The 15,345-nt window shown below is 37.1% G+C and overlaps 1 protein-coding gene across 2 annotated transcripts in view; it reads right to left on the reverse strand.

Annotated features, from left to right (window-relative positions):
• Positions 1-546: 546 nt before the first annotated feature.
• The window catches only part of gcgrb (glucagon receptor b), a 63,151-nt gene continuing 48,352 nt past the window's right edge, over positions 547-15,345 (reverse strand). Inside the window, exons 5-14 of one of the 2 annotated variants that reach the window (XM_077201379.1) lie at positions 14,938-15,032; positions 14,594-14,700; positions 13,225-13,384; positions 10,151-10,310; positions 9,916-9,976; positions 6,344-6,413; positions 2,724-2,812; positions 2,500-2,644; positions 2,341-2,382; positions 547-1,249 (exon numbers count right to left, since the gene is read on the reverse strand). In XM_077201379.1, the coding sequence (XP_077057494.1) occupies positions 890-1,249; positions 2,341-2,382; positions 2,500-2,644; positions 2,724-2,812; positions 6,344-6,413; positions 9,916-9,976; positions 10,151-10,310; positions 13,225-13,384; positions 14,594-14,700; positions 14,938-15,032 (1,289 nt within the window). In that variant the 3' untranslated portion in view covers positions 547-889. Of the gene's footprint in view, positions 1,250-2,340; positions 2,383-2,499; positions 2,645-2,723; positions 2,813-6,343; positions 6,414-9,915; positions 9,977-10,150; positions 10,344-13,224; positions 13,385-14,593; positions 14,701-14,937; positions 15,033-15,345 lie in introns of both variants that reach the window. The other variant, XM_077201378.1, reaches the window with a different exon arrangement.

Genomic DNA, 15,345 nt, shown 5'->3' on the forward strand with positions numbered 1-15,345 from the left:
ATTGAATTAAAAAAAAAGTGCATTCGAATTTTTGGTGTGTCAAGAGGCGCTCGAGACATCATGATGCTGTAACTGACACGGTTTGTTTTTGTTAGTTTATCCAGTACAGCGTTTTGTGGCTGCGCTGTTAATTTGAAAAATGACGGAAAAAGAAATCGTGCAACGACATACTTTTACCATACCTGCACATCAGTCAGAGCTGAGTGTGTGTATTCATCAGCTGAAAACATTATCAACAAAAGCGTTTCTAACTCGCTCAGATCAAGTTAAGCGTCTGGTGTTCTTGACCAACAATAAGCAGATGTAGTGAGTGGAAGTGGATTGTTTCTGAATGGCAGTTTGATATTTTGTGTTCATGTAGTGCATTACGCTGTTATGTTGAAGCATGTTTTCTCAGTTTACTGATGCACTTACACAGTTTTCAGCACTTTTGTTACTTAATTTTCCTTGCAGCGCATTAAGGACATTATATTTTATTTAAGAACAATTGTTTTAAAAGTGAATGCACTTTAAAAAGCGAATGTCCTTTCAATAAAAGATGCGATGCTTGATGTGGTTTATATGCACTCATTTGCGCCCATATCTTGTCCATAGGAGACAACACAGTACTTTTCCTCAAACATTAAGTGATGCCTTTAGAATTCAAATATAATTACAATTTTGCTCATATTTAAGAAAGAAATTCAAATTTAGCTTTTCAGCGATTTTGACAGCCCTACTGTTTAGTTATTTACCAACTCAGGAGACAGTTTCGGCTTGTTATTAAAGGATCCACAGCTCCATAATTTCTCACGATAGAAGACGCTTTTTAATGTAAAGTCTGTATCTGGAATGTATCGTCATTTCCATTGATCCATTAGTGTTAAAACATCCGTCAGCATCACGTTCCTCAAACGTTAGTTTCCGCAACCCCCGCTGAGCACTCACTGTTGAGGGGCCGCTCTTCCAGACAGATGTCTTCCGTCAGAGAGCTGCAGTTACTGGCGCCCTCCTGTGGCTCGGAGGACATCTGCAGTCTCGCTCGTCCTCTGCTCCGGCTCCCCCCGTTCTGAAGACACGACACCAGACGCTGGGACTCCGCCGAGGCCGTGCTCGCCGCCTCTGGGGTGTCGGGGCATCCGTGGGCCATCGCCGGGGCTATGCTAACACTTTTGGCGTGGGGTGTCTGGCTGTGGGTGTGACGGTACTCTTCCTCGATGTCCTTGCCCAGTTTCCACCTCTTCCACTTCTTCAGCATCTCGCTCTGGACCTGGAGAGCAGGAGAAACAGCCTGAGTCGAAGGACTATTCTGGGGTGTGTTTCCCGAAAGCATCGTTAGCCAACTATGGTCGCAAGTTCCACCATTATCACCACAGTTCAACGAGTCGGTGTTTCCCGAAAACCAACGAACATTCGCAAACAGCATAGCAAAGTTGTGTGTATGGAACAACAGCTCTCGACCTGAGGTTAGAAGCAATTTCAAGTTTGTATGACATGTGGACTCAATAAATCGTTAACTTGAGCCAAATAAGCAAGCTATTCAGTAAAATCTTGATCTTTTATTTATAATAAATACAAATGTCATTTACGTCATTTAGTTTGTCGAGAGATTTAAAGCACCGTTTTTGTAAAGTGCGCATGTGCGAATAAGCTCTAGTACGTAAGAACGAGCCTATGATTGAATCTGGAAAGTAAAGCAAAAATAACTGAGAAAAATGAGAATGAGTCCTCAGATGCCATGTCTGTAATTTATAGCAAAACATCTAGAATTAATTTGATCTTAAACAGATTCATTAAAGAAAGTTATTACTCCACCACATGCGTGACATCATTAACCGACATGGTTGAACGACAATTCTGCGACAATGCGATTTCGGGAAACAGTCATGACTAGCTAGTTGGTTTCTTCAACGATGCATATATTTTCTAAAATGGTCAAATTTCATATTCCACTGAATAATGTAATCATTTTTCAAATTGGCATGCTATTTTTATTTATTTGTTGCAATTTTGCAGCTCTCTTGATCAGGGTTATTATAGTTAAATAAAACTAATACATTTTCAAAGACTTTAAATACAATAAACGTTAACCGATTTAATGGTTTACTCAATTACTAAACCTTTAACGTTGACCAAAATGAAAATGATAATGAAAATATAAATATAAAAACTAACCCATAATGTAAATAAAACAATAATAGTACCTCAATGATACTAAAAAACAAACAAACACTGGTCTTGGGACAACAATCAAGTCCAAAAAATAAAAGAAAAATGTGTTTCTGAAGCAAAACCAGTTGAGAACTGCTGCATTTTTGTGATTTTAAGTGATGATTTTGAGAAAAGAGTAACATTTCTTACCTCTTTGTTGACAAAGCAGTACAGGATGGCCACGAGCAAACCCTACAGACAACAACACACATGAACCTCCTCCATCTGCAGATAAAATCCAATCTCTGTTTGAAATGCTCCGATGCTAACGGTGTGTGTGTGTGTGTGTGTGTGACCTGGACCTCTGACCTGGAAGGAGCTGAACAGGAGGTCATAGAAGAGGCGGATCAGCCTCAGAAGAGACTCCTTCGGCACGGACTCGTCGATGACGAAGGTGAAGAGGATGGCGTGGATTCCCAGCAGAGGGATGAGTGTGAGCGTGGACTTGGCCAGCCTGAGGAGGTCGAGAGAGGTACACACGTTCAATGAGGCCGTGACGTGTGTTTGTGTTAAATAAAGACGACGCTCTTTACCTGAACTTATAGTCGGTGTATCTCATCTGATGCGCCTTCAGCTTGGACATCAGAATCTTTATTATACGAATGAATATGATGAAATTAATCTAATCCAGAAGGAAAGAAATAGAGACAGAGAGAGAGAGAGAGAGAGAGAGGTTAAAATCATGTGTCATCATGTGATGTGTGTCATTCAAACAACCCCAATATCTCTGTTTAATTACCGTACATGGTAACATATCAAAACATAATGCATTATCACACCCTCCACATACACATCAATGTGATCTCATTAATATTCATAGAAAAGGTGTGGTCTTCAGCACACAAATCTGTATGCTTGAAGCCTACAATATCCACATAATACGGTAAGTTTTATGTTTACGGTAAGTATGTTTCCCCCTTCCATATGTGGAAGCGCTTTGTGTACCCAGTAAAAAAGCAATATATAAATGTAATAAATTATTATTATTATATGGAAACAGGCTGATTTTACTGTATTCCTGCATCATATTTACTACTCTGACATTAAAGACTAGATTTAGTTGTGTGTGATTTCTGAAGACTGAAGAGAATCACTGTGACAGACACTAATCAGTACAACAGTTATAGCATCACATTGATGAGTTTGATTCTTACTGAGTTTCGATGAATACTGAATTCATCCACACAGACTGCAATCCACTTCATACTTATTAGTCACTTTTGGAAATGATTTATAAGCCAAAATGCAGTTAAATGTGTACAAATGAATAAATAACAAATATAGATTAATAATACATACATTTATTTCTAAATAAAATGCAATTAATGTATGGCAATTTTAGTTCTGACAAGGTGTCAGATGGTTTTCATGCATGTAAAGAGATGCTCTGATGATCAGATGATCCAGTCTGTTGTGATTGGTCTACTCTGCTCTGATTGGTCAGATGGCTCAGTCTGTTTTGATTGGTCTACTCTGCTCTGATTGGTCAGATGGCTCAGTCTGTTTTGATTGGTCTACTCTGCTCTGATTGGTCAGATGGCTCAGTCTGTTGTGATTGGTCTACTCTGCTCTGATTGGTCAGATGGCTCAGTCTGTTTTGATTGGTCTACTCTGCTCAAATTGGTCAGATGGCTCAGTCTGTTGTGATTGGTCTACTCTGCTCTGATTGGTCAGATGACCCAGTCTGTTGTGATTGGTCTGCTCTGCTCTGATTGGTCAGATGGCTCAGTCTGTTGTGATTGGTCTGGTCTGCTCTGATTGGTCAGATGGCCCAGTCTGTTGTGATTGGTCTACTCTGCTCTGATTGGTCAGAAGGTCCAGTCAGTTGTGATTGGTCTAATCTGCTCTGATTGGTCAGATGGTCCAGTCAGTTGTGATTGGTCTACTCTGCTCTGATTGGTCAGATGGCTCAGTCTGTTTTGATTGGTCTACTCTGCTCTGATTGGTCAGATGGCCCAGTCTGTTTTGATTGGTCTACTCTGCTCTGATTGGTCAGATGGCTCAGTCTGTTGTGATTGGTCTACTCTGCTCTGATTGGTCAGATGGCTCAGTCTGTTTTGATTGGTCTACTCTGCTCTGATTGGTCAGATGCCTCAGTCTGTTGGGATTGGTCTACTCTGCTCTGATTGGTCAGATGGCTCAGTCTGTTTTGATTGGTCTACTCTGCTCTGATTGGTCAGATGGCTCAGTCTGTTTTGATTGGTCTACTCTGCTCTGATTGGTCAGATGGCTCAGTCTGTTGTGATTGGTCTACTCTGCTCTGATTGGTCAGATGGCTCAGTCTGTTTTGATTGGTCTACTCTGCTCAAATTGGTCAGATGGCTCAGTCTGTTGTGATTGGTCTACTCTGCTCTGATTGGTCAGATGACCCAGTCTGTTGTGATTGGTCTGCTCTGCTCTGATTGGTCAGATGGCTCAGTCTGTTGTGATTGGTCTGGTCTGCTCTGATTGGTCAGATGGCCCAGTCTGTTGTGATTGGTCTACTCTGCTCTGATTGGTCAGAAGGTCCAGTCAGTTGTGATTGGTCTAATCTGCTCTGATTGGTCAGATGGTCCAGTCAGTTGTGATTGGTCTACTCTGCTCTGATTGGTCAGATGGCTCAGTCTGTTTTGATTGGTCTACTCTGCTCTGATTGGTCAGATGGCCCAGTCTGTTTTGATTGGTCTACTCTGCTCTGATTGGTCAGATGGCTCAGTCTGTTGTGATTGGTCTACTCTGCTCTGATTGGTCAGATGGCTCAGTCTGTTTTGATTGGTCTACTCTGCTCTGATTGGTCAGATGCCTCAGTCTGTTGGGATTGGTCTACTCTGCTCTGATTGGTCAGATGGCTCAGTCTGTTTTGATTGGTCTACTCTGCTCTGATTGGTCAGATGGCTCAGTCTGTTGTGATTGGTCTACTCTGCTCTGATTGGTCAGATGACCCAGTCTGTTGTGATTGGTCTACTCTGCTCTGATTGGTCAGATGACCCAGTCTGTTGTGATTGGTCTACTCTGCTCTGATTGGTCAGATGACCCAGTCTGTTGTGATTGGTCTACTCTGCTCTGATTGGTCAGATGACCCAGTCTGTTGTGATTGGTCTACTCTGCTCTGATTGGTCAGATGGCCCAGTCTGTTGTGATTGGTCTACTCTGCTCTGATTGATCAGATGGCTCAGTCTGTTGTGATTGGTCTGGTCTGCTCTGATTGGTCAAATGGCCCAGTCTGTTGTGATTGGTCTACTCTACTCTGATTGGTCAGATGGCTCAGTCTGTTGTGATTGGTCTGCTCTGCTCTGATTGGTCAGATGGCTCAGTCTGTTTTGATTGGTCTACTCTGCTCTGATTGGTCAGATGGCTCAACTCTTCTCTGATTGGTTAGATGGCTCAGTCTTTTGTGATTGGTCTGCTCTGCTCTGATTGGTCAGATGGCTCAGTCTGTTGTGATTGGTCTACTCTGCTCTGATTGGTCAAATGGAAGATATAAAGTACACAATGTGCTTAATTCTGCATCAAACATTAGGAATATTATGTGTATATATCCTTTTTCAACAACTTTTCAGTAGCTGAAAAAAAAAGTGCATAAGGGATCAATCAATAGCAACAATCAGTGTCAAGCTCTATAGTCGCTATAGACGCACGTCATATACTGCATCATTAGATTCACATATCGCATTAAAAAAAGTTTTCATAACCTGTTATGCTAATGCCTGCTGTTTTTTATGTACTTTTTTATTAAAAGAAAACATGGCACTGCTGCAGTACAAACGGGACTCGTGAAATAAATAATTTCGGTTGTGTAGAACCAACATTTCTGTTGTGATGGTCTTCATTATTTTGTAAAGCCCCCGGAGCATTTTTATATGTGTTGATGAGCGCGCCGAACAAACGCTCAGTGACACGCCGAGTTCATAAAGCATTCCTGAGCCCGAGGCGCTCGATGAAACAGTCCTCGGATAACATCAGCAAGAGATTGTGTGTGTGTGTGTGTCTGAATGCAGAATAATATTAGAGACCGCCTGAATTTCAATACTTCAGCACATACATATGCAACACAAACACACAGAGCAGATCTTCTGCATAGACACATGACGAATGTGTTCGTTGTCATGCGAATCCGAGTTCTTTTCGTTTCAAACACGTTGAATGAGATCAGATGTATGTCTGAGTCTCTTACCAGATACGCAAACAGAATGGGAGAACGGATTATCCACCAGTAGCCCATGTTGATATTCCTTTCCCAGCATCTGAATATGACAAAACATCACAATCCATCGATTAAAACATGGAAAAATTCTAATTCATAACAATGCTAATACATTTTTCATAAAAATGGTGACACCAGAAAGGGATGTTTGCATTTGCATGGAATGCTATTTTCAAGACATGTATCACTTACAGTTACAGTTCTGTCTAATAATTAAAGAAGTTCTATATCTATATAGAATTCCCTAGAGTTCTTGGCTTAATTTTAAAGAACAATTTAGGCTAAAAAGGTTCTATTCAAGGATAAATATCTTAAAATATTGCTGAATAGTTTCATGCTTAACCGATTATTTCAGTTTGCAAGCTGTTTAGTTTATAACATGCATTTAAATTAAAATTAGAGATATTAGGGTTAGAATAGGGATAGAATTATTTGAGATAAATCCATAGAATGATCCCATGATGGAACCGCTGAAAGGTTCTAAATATGAAGCACCTGACGGAACACTTTAAGGTTCCATATAGAAGCTTATCTTCTAAGACAGATGACATATTTCAGAATGAAACTGCATATTTAATAAGAAACAACAGAAATCTTAGGTGCAGAACTTTATTTTATCCACCAGGAACTGATTGGATGGTCGTTTGAGAGGCTGACCAAGTTTGATTATATTTTGATTATAGTTTTTCTTTTAGAATAACAATCCCTGATAAATAAGTCCAGAAACTAGTACACACAGTGAGTTTAGATGTAATATTGACTTTAAGGTGTGTGTGTGTGTGTGTGTGTGTGTGTGTGTGTGTGTGTGTGTGTGTGTGTGTGTGTGTGTGTGTGTGTGTGTGTGTGTGTGTGTGTGTGTGTGTGTGTGTGTGTGTGTGTGTGTGTGTGTGTGTGTGTGTTTCTATCTGAGCACTGATTACACTTCTGAGTAAGAGTAGCAGGTGTCTTTAATTAGGCGTTTCCATTCCAACGATCTGGTTCATTGTTATTTGAACAGAGGCGTTTTGTTTCTCGTTTAATAGCTATTTCTATAAATTCCACTCATACATCTGTGAACATGAGTGCACCTGTTCCAAAAGGGTGAGCTCATTAGCTTTCATAGGTATTTATTTGGTACGTTTTTGTCTTTCACAAAATTGTAAATGCACACAAGTTGTTTTAATCCTCTGGATGAGTCTGAACTGAAACCAGTGTGAGTTTTTAAAACCCCAGCGGGACTCGTTTATCAGACCATGGAGAAATCCAAATTAATTTAGAAGTCAAATCCTGCCCTGATTAAAAATTAAAAATTAAACCTTGTTTTTCTTAAATAAAAGAGCCACTTATGATAGCTCCTTTAAACTGTTATTTGTCCGTCTTTAATTTTTTTGTAATTTTCAAATGTGCTTTTATAAATAAACTTGAATGGGGATAATTTTTTGGGTGGTGTAAAAGCAGAAATGTAATTTTATAAAAGTACTCGCAATAATTCATCTGTTAATTAACTTGTTATAAGCAGAGAATATTCCTTGAGGTTTTGTACGTCTTTATTCATAAACGTGGCCCTGAGCTGCAATAGCGCACAACAAAGAAGAAAACCAACAAGGAAAATAAACCTTTACAAACTGAACTGTGGGTTATGAAATATGTACTGTCACCACATCACCCACTGATGAATCAAATTAAACTCAAAACAATAAACAGAAAGGCAAATAAGTTATAATAGATGTTTTACCGTAGGGAGGAAAAGAGGGACCAAATAGAGAAGCCATGAGAGAGAAAAGTGTGAGTTACAGCGACTTTATACTCGACATCCGCTGCTGACGATCATAACTGGGGCAGCTGATTGGTGCAGAAAGAAAGGGGCGTGGCTAAAGTCACATAAGGTTCGTCAGGTCTCCAAAAACTCACACTGATCCAGAATCAGACGGCATGAGACACCGTTAACACTTGAGAACTTATCAATACATTGCCTTGCTTTCACTCTCAGAAAAAAAGGTACAAAAGCTGTCACTGTGGCGCTACCTCTTTTTTAAAATGGTACACCTTTGTACCTAAAGAGTGCATATTAGTCCCTCAAAGATACATATTGGTACTAAAAGTGTACATATTAGTACCTGAATGGTACATATTAGACACATTTTGAAGGGTACTGTCCCAGTGACAGCTTTTGTACCTTTTTTTCTGAGAGTGTATATATATCAGTATATACATCAACTGCACTTTAAGCACACACAGCCACGCATACTAATGAGATCCCGCTGGTTCTCACACACACGCAGGAGTTTTTCACATTGGTGTGTATTATTAAAGAGCACTGGGCCGCTGTACGAGTGTTTTCTCCAGTGTTGGGTCTGAACACGACTGTTAGGGGAGATCAGCCGAGTGAACGGCTCATAAAGAGCTGATAGTCTCTCAGTCTTATATCTTCCCACACAAACTCACTCCATATCTGACAGGACGTCAGGATTTACTGTACGGCTCCCGCGGGACTTCGACTGCCAGATGTGTTTTAGGGAAAACATTCACTGGAGTTGTTTTTATAGCCCTCAAGTGGCACATTGTTTGGAGAACAACATTGAGATGGATAACAATTCAATTAAAATTAATTTTATATGTAAATCATTAATACAATGATTTTTTAAAAATCTGATTAATCAATTTATCAAATAAATAATTGACAGGTAAAATGCTGCCCTATAATATTATGCATTATCAAATATAAAATAATGTATAATATTATTTTTTATTATAAAACCAAAATATAACCGACATTTTAACACTGATTTCTCTCTCTCTCTTTACACACACACACACACACAGACATATATATATATATATATATATATATATATATATATATATATATATAAAGAAAGTATCTTTGTAACACTATTATACTTTTTTATATTTTGAATGAGTTTTATTTTCATATTGTGCTTTATCATTTTAATTTCAGTTTATTTTTTAGGAATTTTATTACTTATTTATTTTACTTTTTAACAAATACATCTAGATAGTTTCTATTCATTTTTAATTCAGTAATTTTAATTTAGTATATCAAAATAAATTAAAGGAAAGTTAAAATTTTTGCTACTAGCTTAATAAAATAAGGTGGTTTTGTACTGTATTATATTTCAGTTAATGTTCATTTTATCTCAAGCAACGAATTTTTATTTATTTTATGCTTTAATTTTTTGTTAACTATAATATACCTGCTTTCATGTAACGCAAATAAAAAGTGAGATTCAACATACGGGGTCCTTAAACTCACCAAAAATGTAAAATAGTGAAATCTATTGAAAACATTTGGAAAAAAAGCATCATTGCTGTAAATCAAGACAATCTGCATGTTTAAATACAGCAGCACAAAAATAGGTTTGAGCATTTCAGGCACACACTAAAACTAAAGTCACTGCATTAGATGAAATCCTTTAAAAACTCTAAAATCATCAGAACAGCAGCAAACATGATGAAGTTTGTTCGGCATCTTATCTAATGCAAAGACAGTTTTAAGAGTTCAAACTCTTTCTGTAGTCAGAACTGAAGTGAAAGACACGTACTCTTCATTCTCATACAGGTATTTGACTATCATCCACGGCAGCACAAACATGAGCGGCGCACCTGCAACACAAGACACACACAGTCAGTCTGCCAATCAAAAGCCTCGTGAGCTCATTAATATTCAGACACGCCCCTCTTCAATCAACCACTTCAAAGTAAATGTAGCATCAGAACGTTTCCTCAAACGCCTTTCTTTAGACAGAGAGAAGCTTGTAACTGTGACGGCTCACACACCCCAGCCGATGCAGAGGTAAATGTAGAAGTAGTTCCTCTCGGAGAAGACGGTGATGACCAGAAGACTGTGCAGATACAAGCCCTCCACCAGCAGCCAGCAGTTGTTGGCCATCACGCTGTACTGCATCATCACCATGGCAACACGACAACCAGTCACCGTCTGAGGAACGCATGCAATATGCAAATTCAGCCTCTGATGACACACCCACTGACCAATCACAGACTGTCTGATGTACGGAAAAATGCAAATCATTATTAAAACGGAAGGATGAATATATTACATATTTTATTAATTTTAAATACTTTTATAGAATATTATACGACTGCAACAACTAATCAAAAACGAAAGTAATTTGATTATTGATACTACACAGATAATTTCACTATATTTTTTCCCTATCTTTAAAAGTGCACATTGTTTGGAATATAACGTTGGGCAGGATGTGTAATAATGTGTACTCATTTTTAAAATAATGGATAAAAATAAAAATTATTAATTAAAAAAATCTAAAAATTATTCAATTATAATATTTCTGTTTTTTTCTCATCTGACTGATTGATTGATCAAATAAATAATAGACCGGTCCTAGAAAATTATATTTTATTATATCATGGATAATTTATTATCAAAACAAAATATAACAGTAATTTTAAAACCAATTTCCATAAATGTGAAAGCAAAAAGGTAAATTGTTCAATATATATATATATATATATATATATATATATATATATATATATATATATATATATATATATATGGTGTAAAATGGGGGGGGGGGGGGGTTACTTTCAGGGGAAACGACTAGTGTCGCGGACGGGGGCGTTACGAATATGTGGTGTAAAATTTTAAGTAATCAAAAAGCATGTCTAATTAATTTAAGTCATGAAATTCATACAATTATTAAACTTACACAACATTTAAAAAAAATCCATGAAATGTTCTTTTTCACACAAATTTGGTATTGTGTTTTTTCTGGTAAACAAATTAAATTAAGGTTTTACGTATTCAATTATTTTAATCATATAAATTTAAACAAACTTTTTGTCAAACAACATGCTGCACAATGACCTTTACTGATAAAATTAAAACATTAAAGAAATATTTTGATTATTCCTTAAAACTAGGGATGCAGCGATCCGATACTCGGCATCGGTATCGGCTCCAATACTGTCATTATTACAAGTGTTCTGAAGCCATTATAGTATAATTTGAGATAGAAATGAACATTTAAGTCTTTAAATTCAAGATCACGTAAACTTTTCCCTCCGCTGTGGCTGTCAATCATTCTCCATTCAGTATTCAGCGTCGCGTTCGGTTACGACAGTCAACATGATGAAACCCTCTCCAGGATGATTCAATGTTACTATTATTATACTTGATAAAAGGCTTAATAAACATCAATATGTCTTTCGTTTGTGCTTTGAACTTTTCAATGCAGACTCGTCGCGCTGTGACTCCGTGTTTCTACAAGCGCATCATTCTCCGCCGCATAAGCACTTTCTGCCGCACTGCATTGCAGCCTTTCATATCATAATACAGTGACGCAATGAAAGATTATTAATGGCCTTTCTTGTTCTTTCCTATCTATCATATGTTGCTGCCTCATTTAACAGGTGTGCTGTTTATTGAGACATGCAAGACTTGTCTTAATTGTATAGTAGCCTATAGGTATATATAAAATAATTTATCTTTTTGATTTTTGTTAACTTGTTTTTCATGAATGCATTTTACAATACAAAGAGCAATGTGTAACGTTTTACCAGATTTAGTGTTACACTTATTGTCTCTTATTTGTTTTTTTCACTAGATGTTCAGATTTTATACAATTATTGTGCACTCGTGATTTTTCTAGACTAAATTTTACTGCTGAATTATCCACTAATCTAGTTTATAAAAGCATTTTTGTCATAGATTATGATCATATATTTTTTGGATTTGTTTTTCTTTATAATGAAGTTGTCTGTATTAAGTAGATTGTGTTTAACACACAAAAGAGTGATTATCAGTTCAACACACAGAGAGTTATATAAATTCTACTTAATTAAAAAAAAAAACTGTGTTGGTATCGGATCGGCATCGGTATCGGTCGATACTCAGAATTTTTGGTATCGGTTCGGATCGATTCTGAAAAAAGTGGTATCGGTTAATCCCTACTTAAAACATAAAGTTTTAATCATTTATTTGTATTGGTGTTAGTATTATTATTACATTGAGACATATCTAAATTCTACTGTACAACAGTCATATATTACTGTCAAGTTAAACCAAACTTTTATTTTGACGGGTTGCCGTGAAGACATTTGAGTTTCTGTGTGTTTATGACATGATGATAGTTTATCTCAAATGAAGCGGTTAAATGCAAACAAAGTGACTTTCAGAGTGGATCTAGAGACTGGAGATGACGTATTCATGTCCTCATATAGGCATATATGTTGCTTTTAAGAAATAAAAAACAAAATTTTCCCTTTTTAGGATTGTCACCATCTCCATTCCGCTCACACGTCCATTTTTTTAAATATATATATATTTTTTTGTTGTATAAAAATAGCATTAGTGGCGTTTTCAAAATAATAGTAGGGGAAACACTGCTTTAACATTTTTTTATATATATATATATTATATATAATTATTTATAAACAAATATATTAAATATATAATATATTTAATGTATATATATATATATATATATATATATGTGTGTGTGTGTGTGTGTGTGTGTATGTATGTATAATGTTAACAAATCACACTTTTCAATAAAACCATTTTTAAAATAAATGTTAAAAAAAAAAATTTAATAAAAAACTATTTATCTGCTCAAGATTGTTTTTTTCCAGCAAATAAATAAATAAATAAATAAATGAATGAATGAATGAATAGTTTTAGCTGACTGAAACTAAAATCTCTCATTCACACAATTCTTTGCTCAGTTTCACATTGGCTCTTCCATGATATACTGGAAATAATCTGACGCACATCAATGCAAGTCAGTGTCTGTTTACAGAAGGAGATTTTTCGAGAGCTTGATTTGAGACCCTGTACCTGTAAACATCACGGGTCATGTGACCTGTACCTGTCCGCTGGCCCAGCGCTGCCCCTGGAAGTGATGCGGGCCGCTCTGAGCTCTGCTCATCCGGTCCAGAAGAGCGTCTTTGAGGAGGATGGAGAGCGCGCGTAGGATGAAGGAGCCGAACAGGTTCATGTGGATGTTGTTCCTCATGCAGTGCAGCTTCCTGAGTTAAAAACAGCGGGAGAACTGAGATCTGTGATCAGGAGAAGTGGCCGATATGACCGAATTATGAGACATTTTCTTTCATAATAGCGTTCTATCTCCTGGCCAAAGAACCAAAGAAAAAACAGAACTGAGTCAGAAAGAACTGAATGAGCCTGTTCTAGCTAATTCTGTTCTTCATTAATTTTGAACACGATCTTTGGTTCAATAATCCATCAGGAGATGCTCATTGGCTTATTCTGTGCTGTGTAAAGGCTCATTCACACCAAGAACGATAAAGATAACTATAAAGATATTCTGTTTATTATAAGCGTGTACTCGTCTGTCACTTTAAATGCTGGAGCTCTTTAAAGCAGGATGGATTCGGATTGGCTGTCAATGTTTTTATCGTTCAATATTGTTCTGAAAGTGATTCGAACGATATAGTTCCTCTGTGCCGTTATCGTTATAGCTGTGTGTTTTTAGAACGAGAACAACATTTTTAGAACTATATCTTTATTGCTATCTTTATAGTTATAGAGTAAACAGGCCTTAAAGAGCTTGTGCTACTTCTTATCTAAAGTTCAGTTCCATTTGATTCTGTGAACCAGCTTGAACGGTTACTGACTTAAAAGAAGGATTCGTTCAAGATTCAAGCATGAGTAATAATATATCAATATATCGCCCCGCCCTAGTGATCAGATACATGTGTAATATATGAGCAGATACATGTGTAATATATGAGCAGATACATGTGTAATATATGAGCAGATACATGTGTAATATATGATCAGATACATGTGTAATATATGATCAGATACATGTGTAATATATGATCAGATACATGTGTAATATATGAGCAGATACATGTGTAATATATGAGCAGATACATGTGTAATATATGAGCAGATACATGTGTAATATATGAGCAGATACATGTGTAATATATGATCAGATACATGTGTAATATATGAGCAGATACATGTGTAATATATGAGCAGATACATGTGTAATATATGAGCAGATACATGTGTAATATATGAGCAGATACATGTGTAATATATGAGCAGATACATGTGTAATATATGATCAGATACATGTGTAATATATGATCAGATACATGTGTAATATATGATCAGATACATGTGTAATATATGATCAGATACATGTGTAATATATGATCAGATACATGTGTAATATATGATCAGATACATGTGTAATATATGGTTACCTGAACGAGACCAGGACGGCCAGAGCGAGAGTTAGCGCTGCCAGAGACATTGAGTATCCAACGGTGTACATGACTCTGAACTTACTGAGGATCTGACCGTACTGCTTCTGCACACACACACACACACACACACACACACACACACACACACACACACACACACACACACACACACACACACACACACACACACACACACACACAGATACATACACACATGCGCACAGACACACACACATAGAGATACACACACACACACACACCCATAGAGAGAGAGAGGGATTAGCAGACCGTTAGCCCCATCGCTCAGAAACCTCATCAAGTCATTAAACCGCCGTTCTCACCTGTCCTGGGTCGTCCTGCTCACACTCGCTGGTGTTTTTCCCATGAGCCCATCTGCCGTCAGCGCCACACACACGATAAACCAAGCCCTGATGAACTGATCAAACACACACCGGTCACAGCTGGACTGATTTACTGCACTTTACATTCATGAAGACCAAGCCATATTACTGAGATCCTAAACTAAAACCACTCATAAACTATTACAAGTCATTTACAAGAACTGAAATTAAACTAAAATAAGTAGAAAATAAATAGTAGATTTAAAATCCTGATGAAATTTTGAAATCTTGAAATGAAATCTTGAACTAAAATGACCAAAACTAACGCTGAATTGAGTACAGTCAGAGAGATTATATCACTATTTTTTAAAGAAGAAAATACCACAGGGTTAACAATTTAGAAAACAT

This window comes from Siphateles boraxobius, unplaced genomic scaffold, assembly GCF_051911475.1.
Source record: "Siphateles boraxobius isolate OS27281-9 unplaced genomic scaffold, OSU_SipBor_1 47, whole genome shotgun sequence".
NCBI classification, from domain to species: domain Eukaryota; kingdom Metazoa; phylum Chordata; class Actinopteri; order Cypriniformes; family Leuciscidae; genus Siphateles; species Siphateles boraxobius.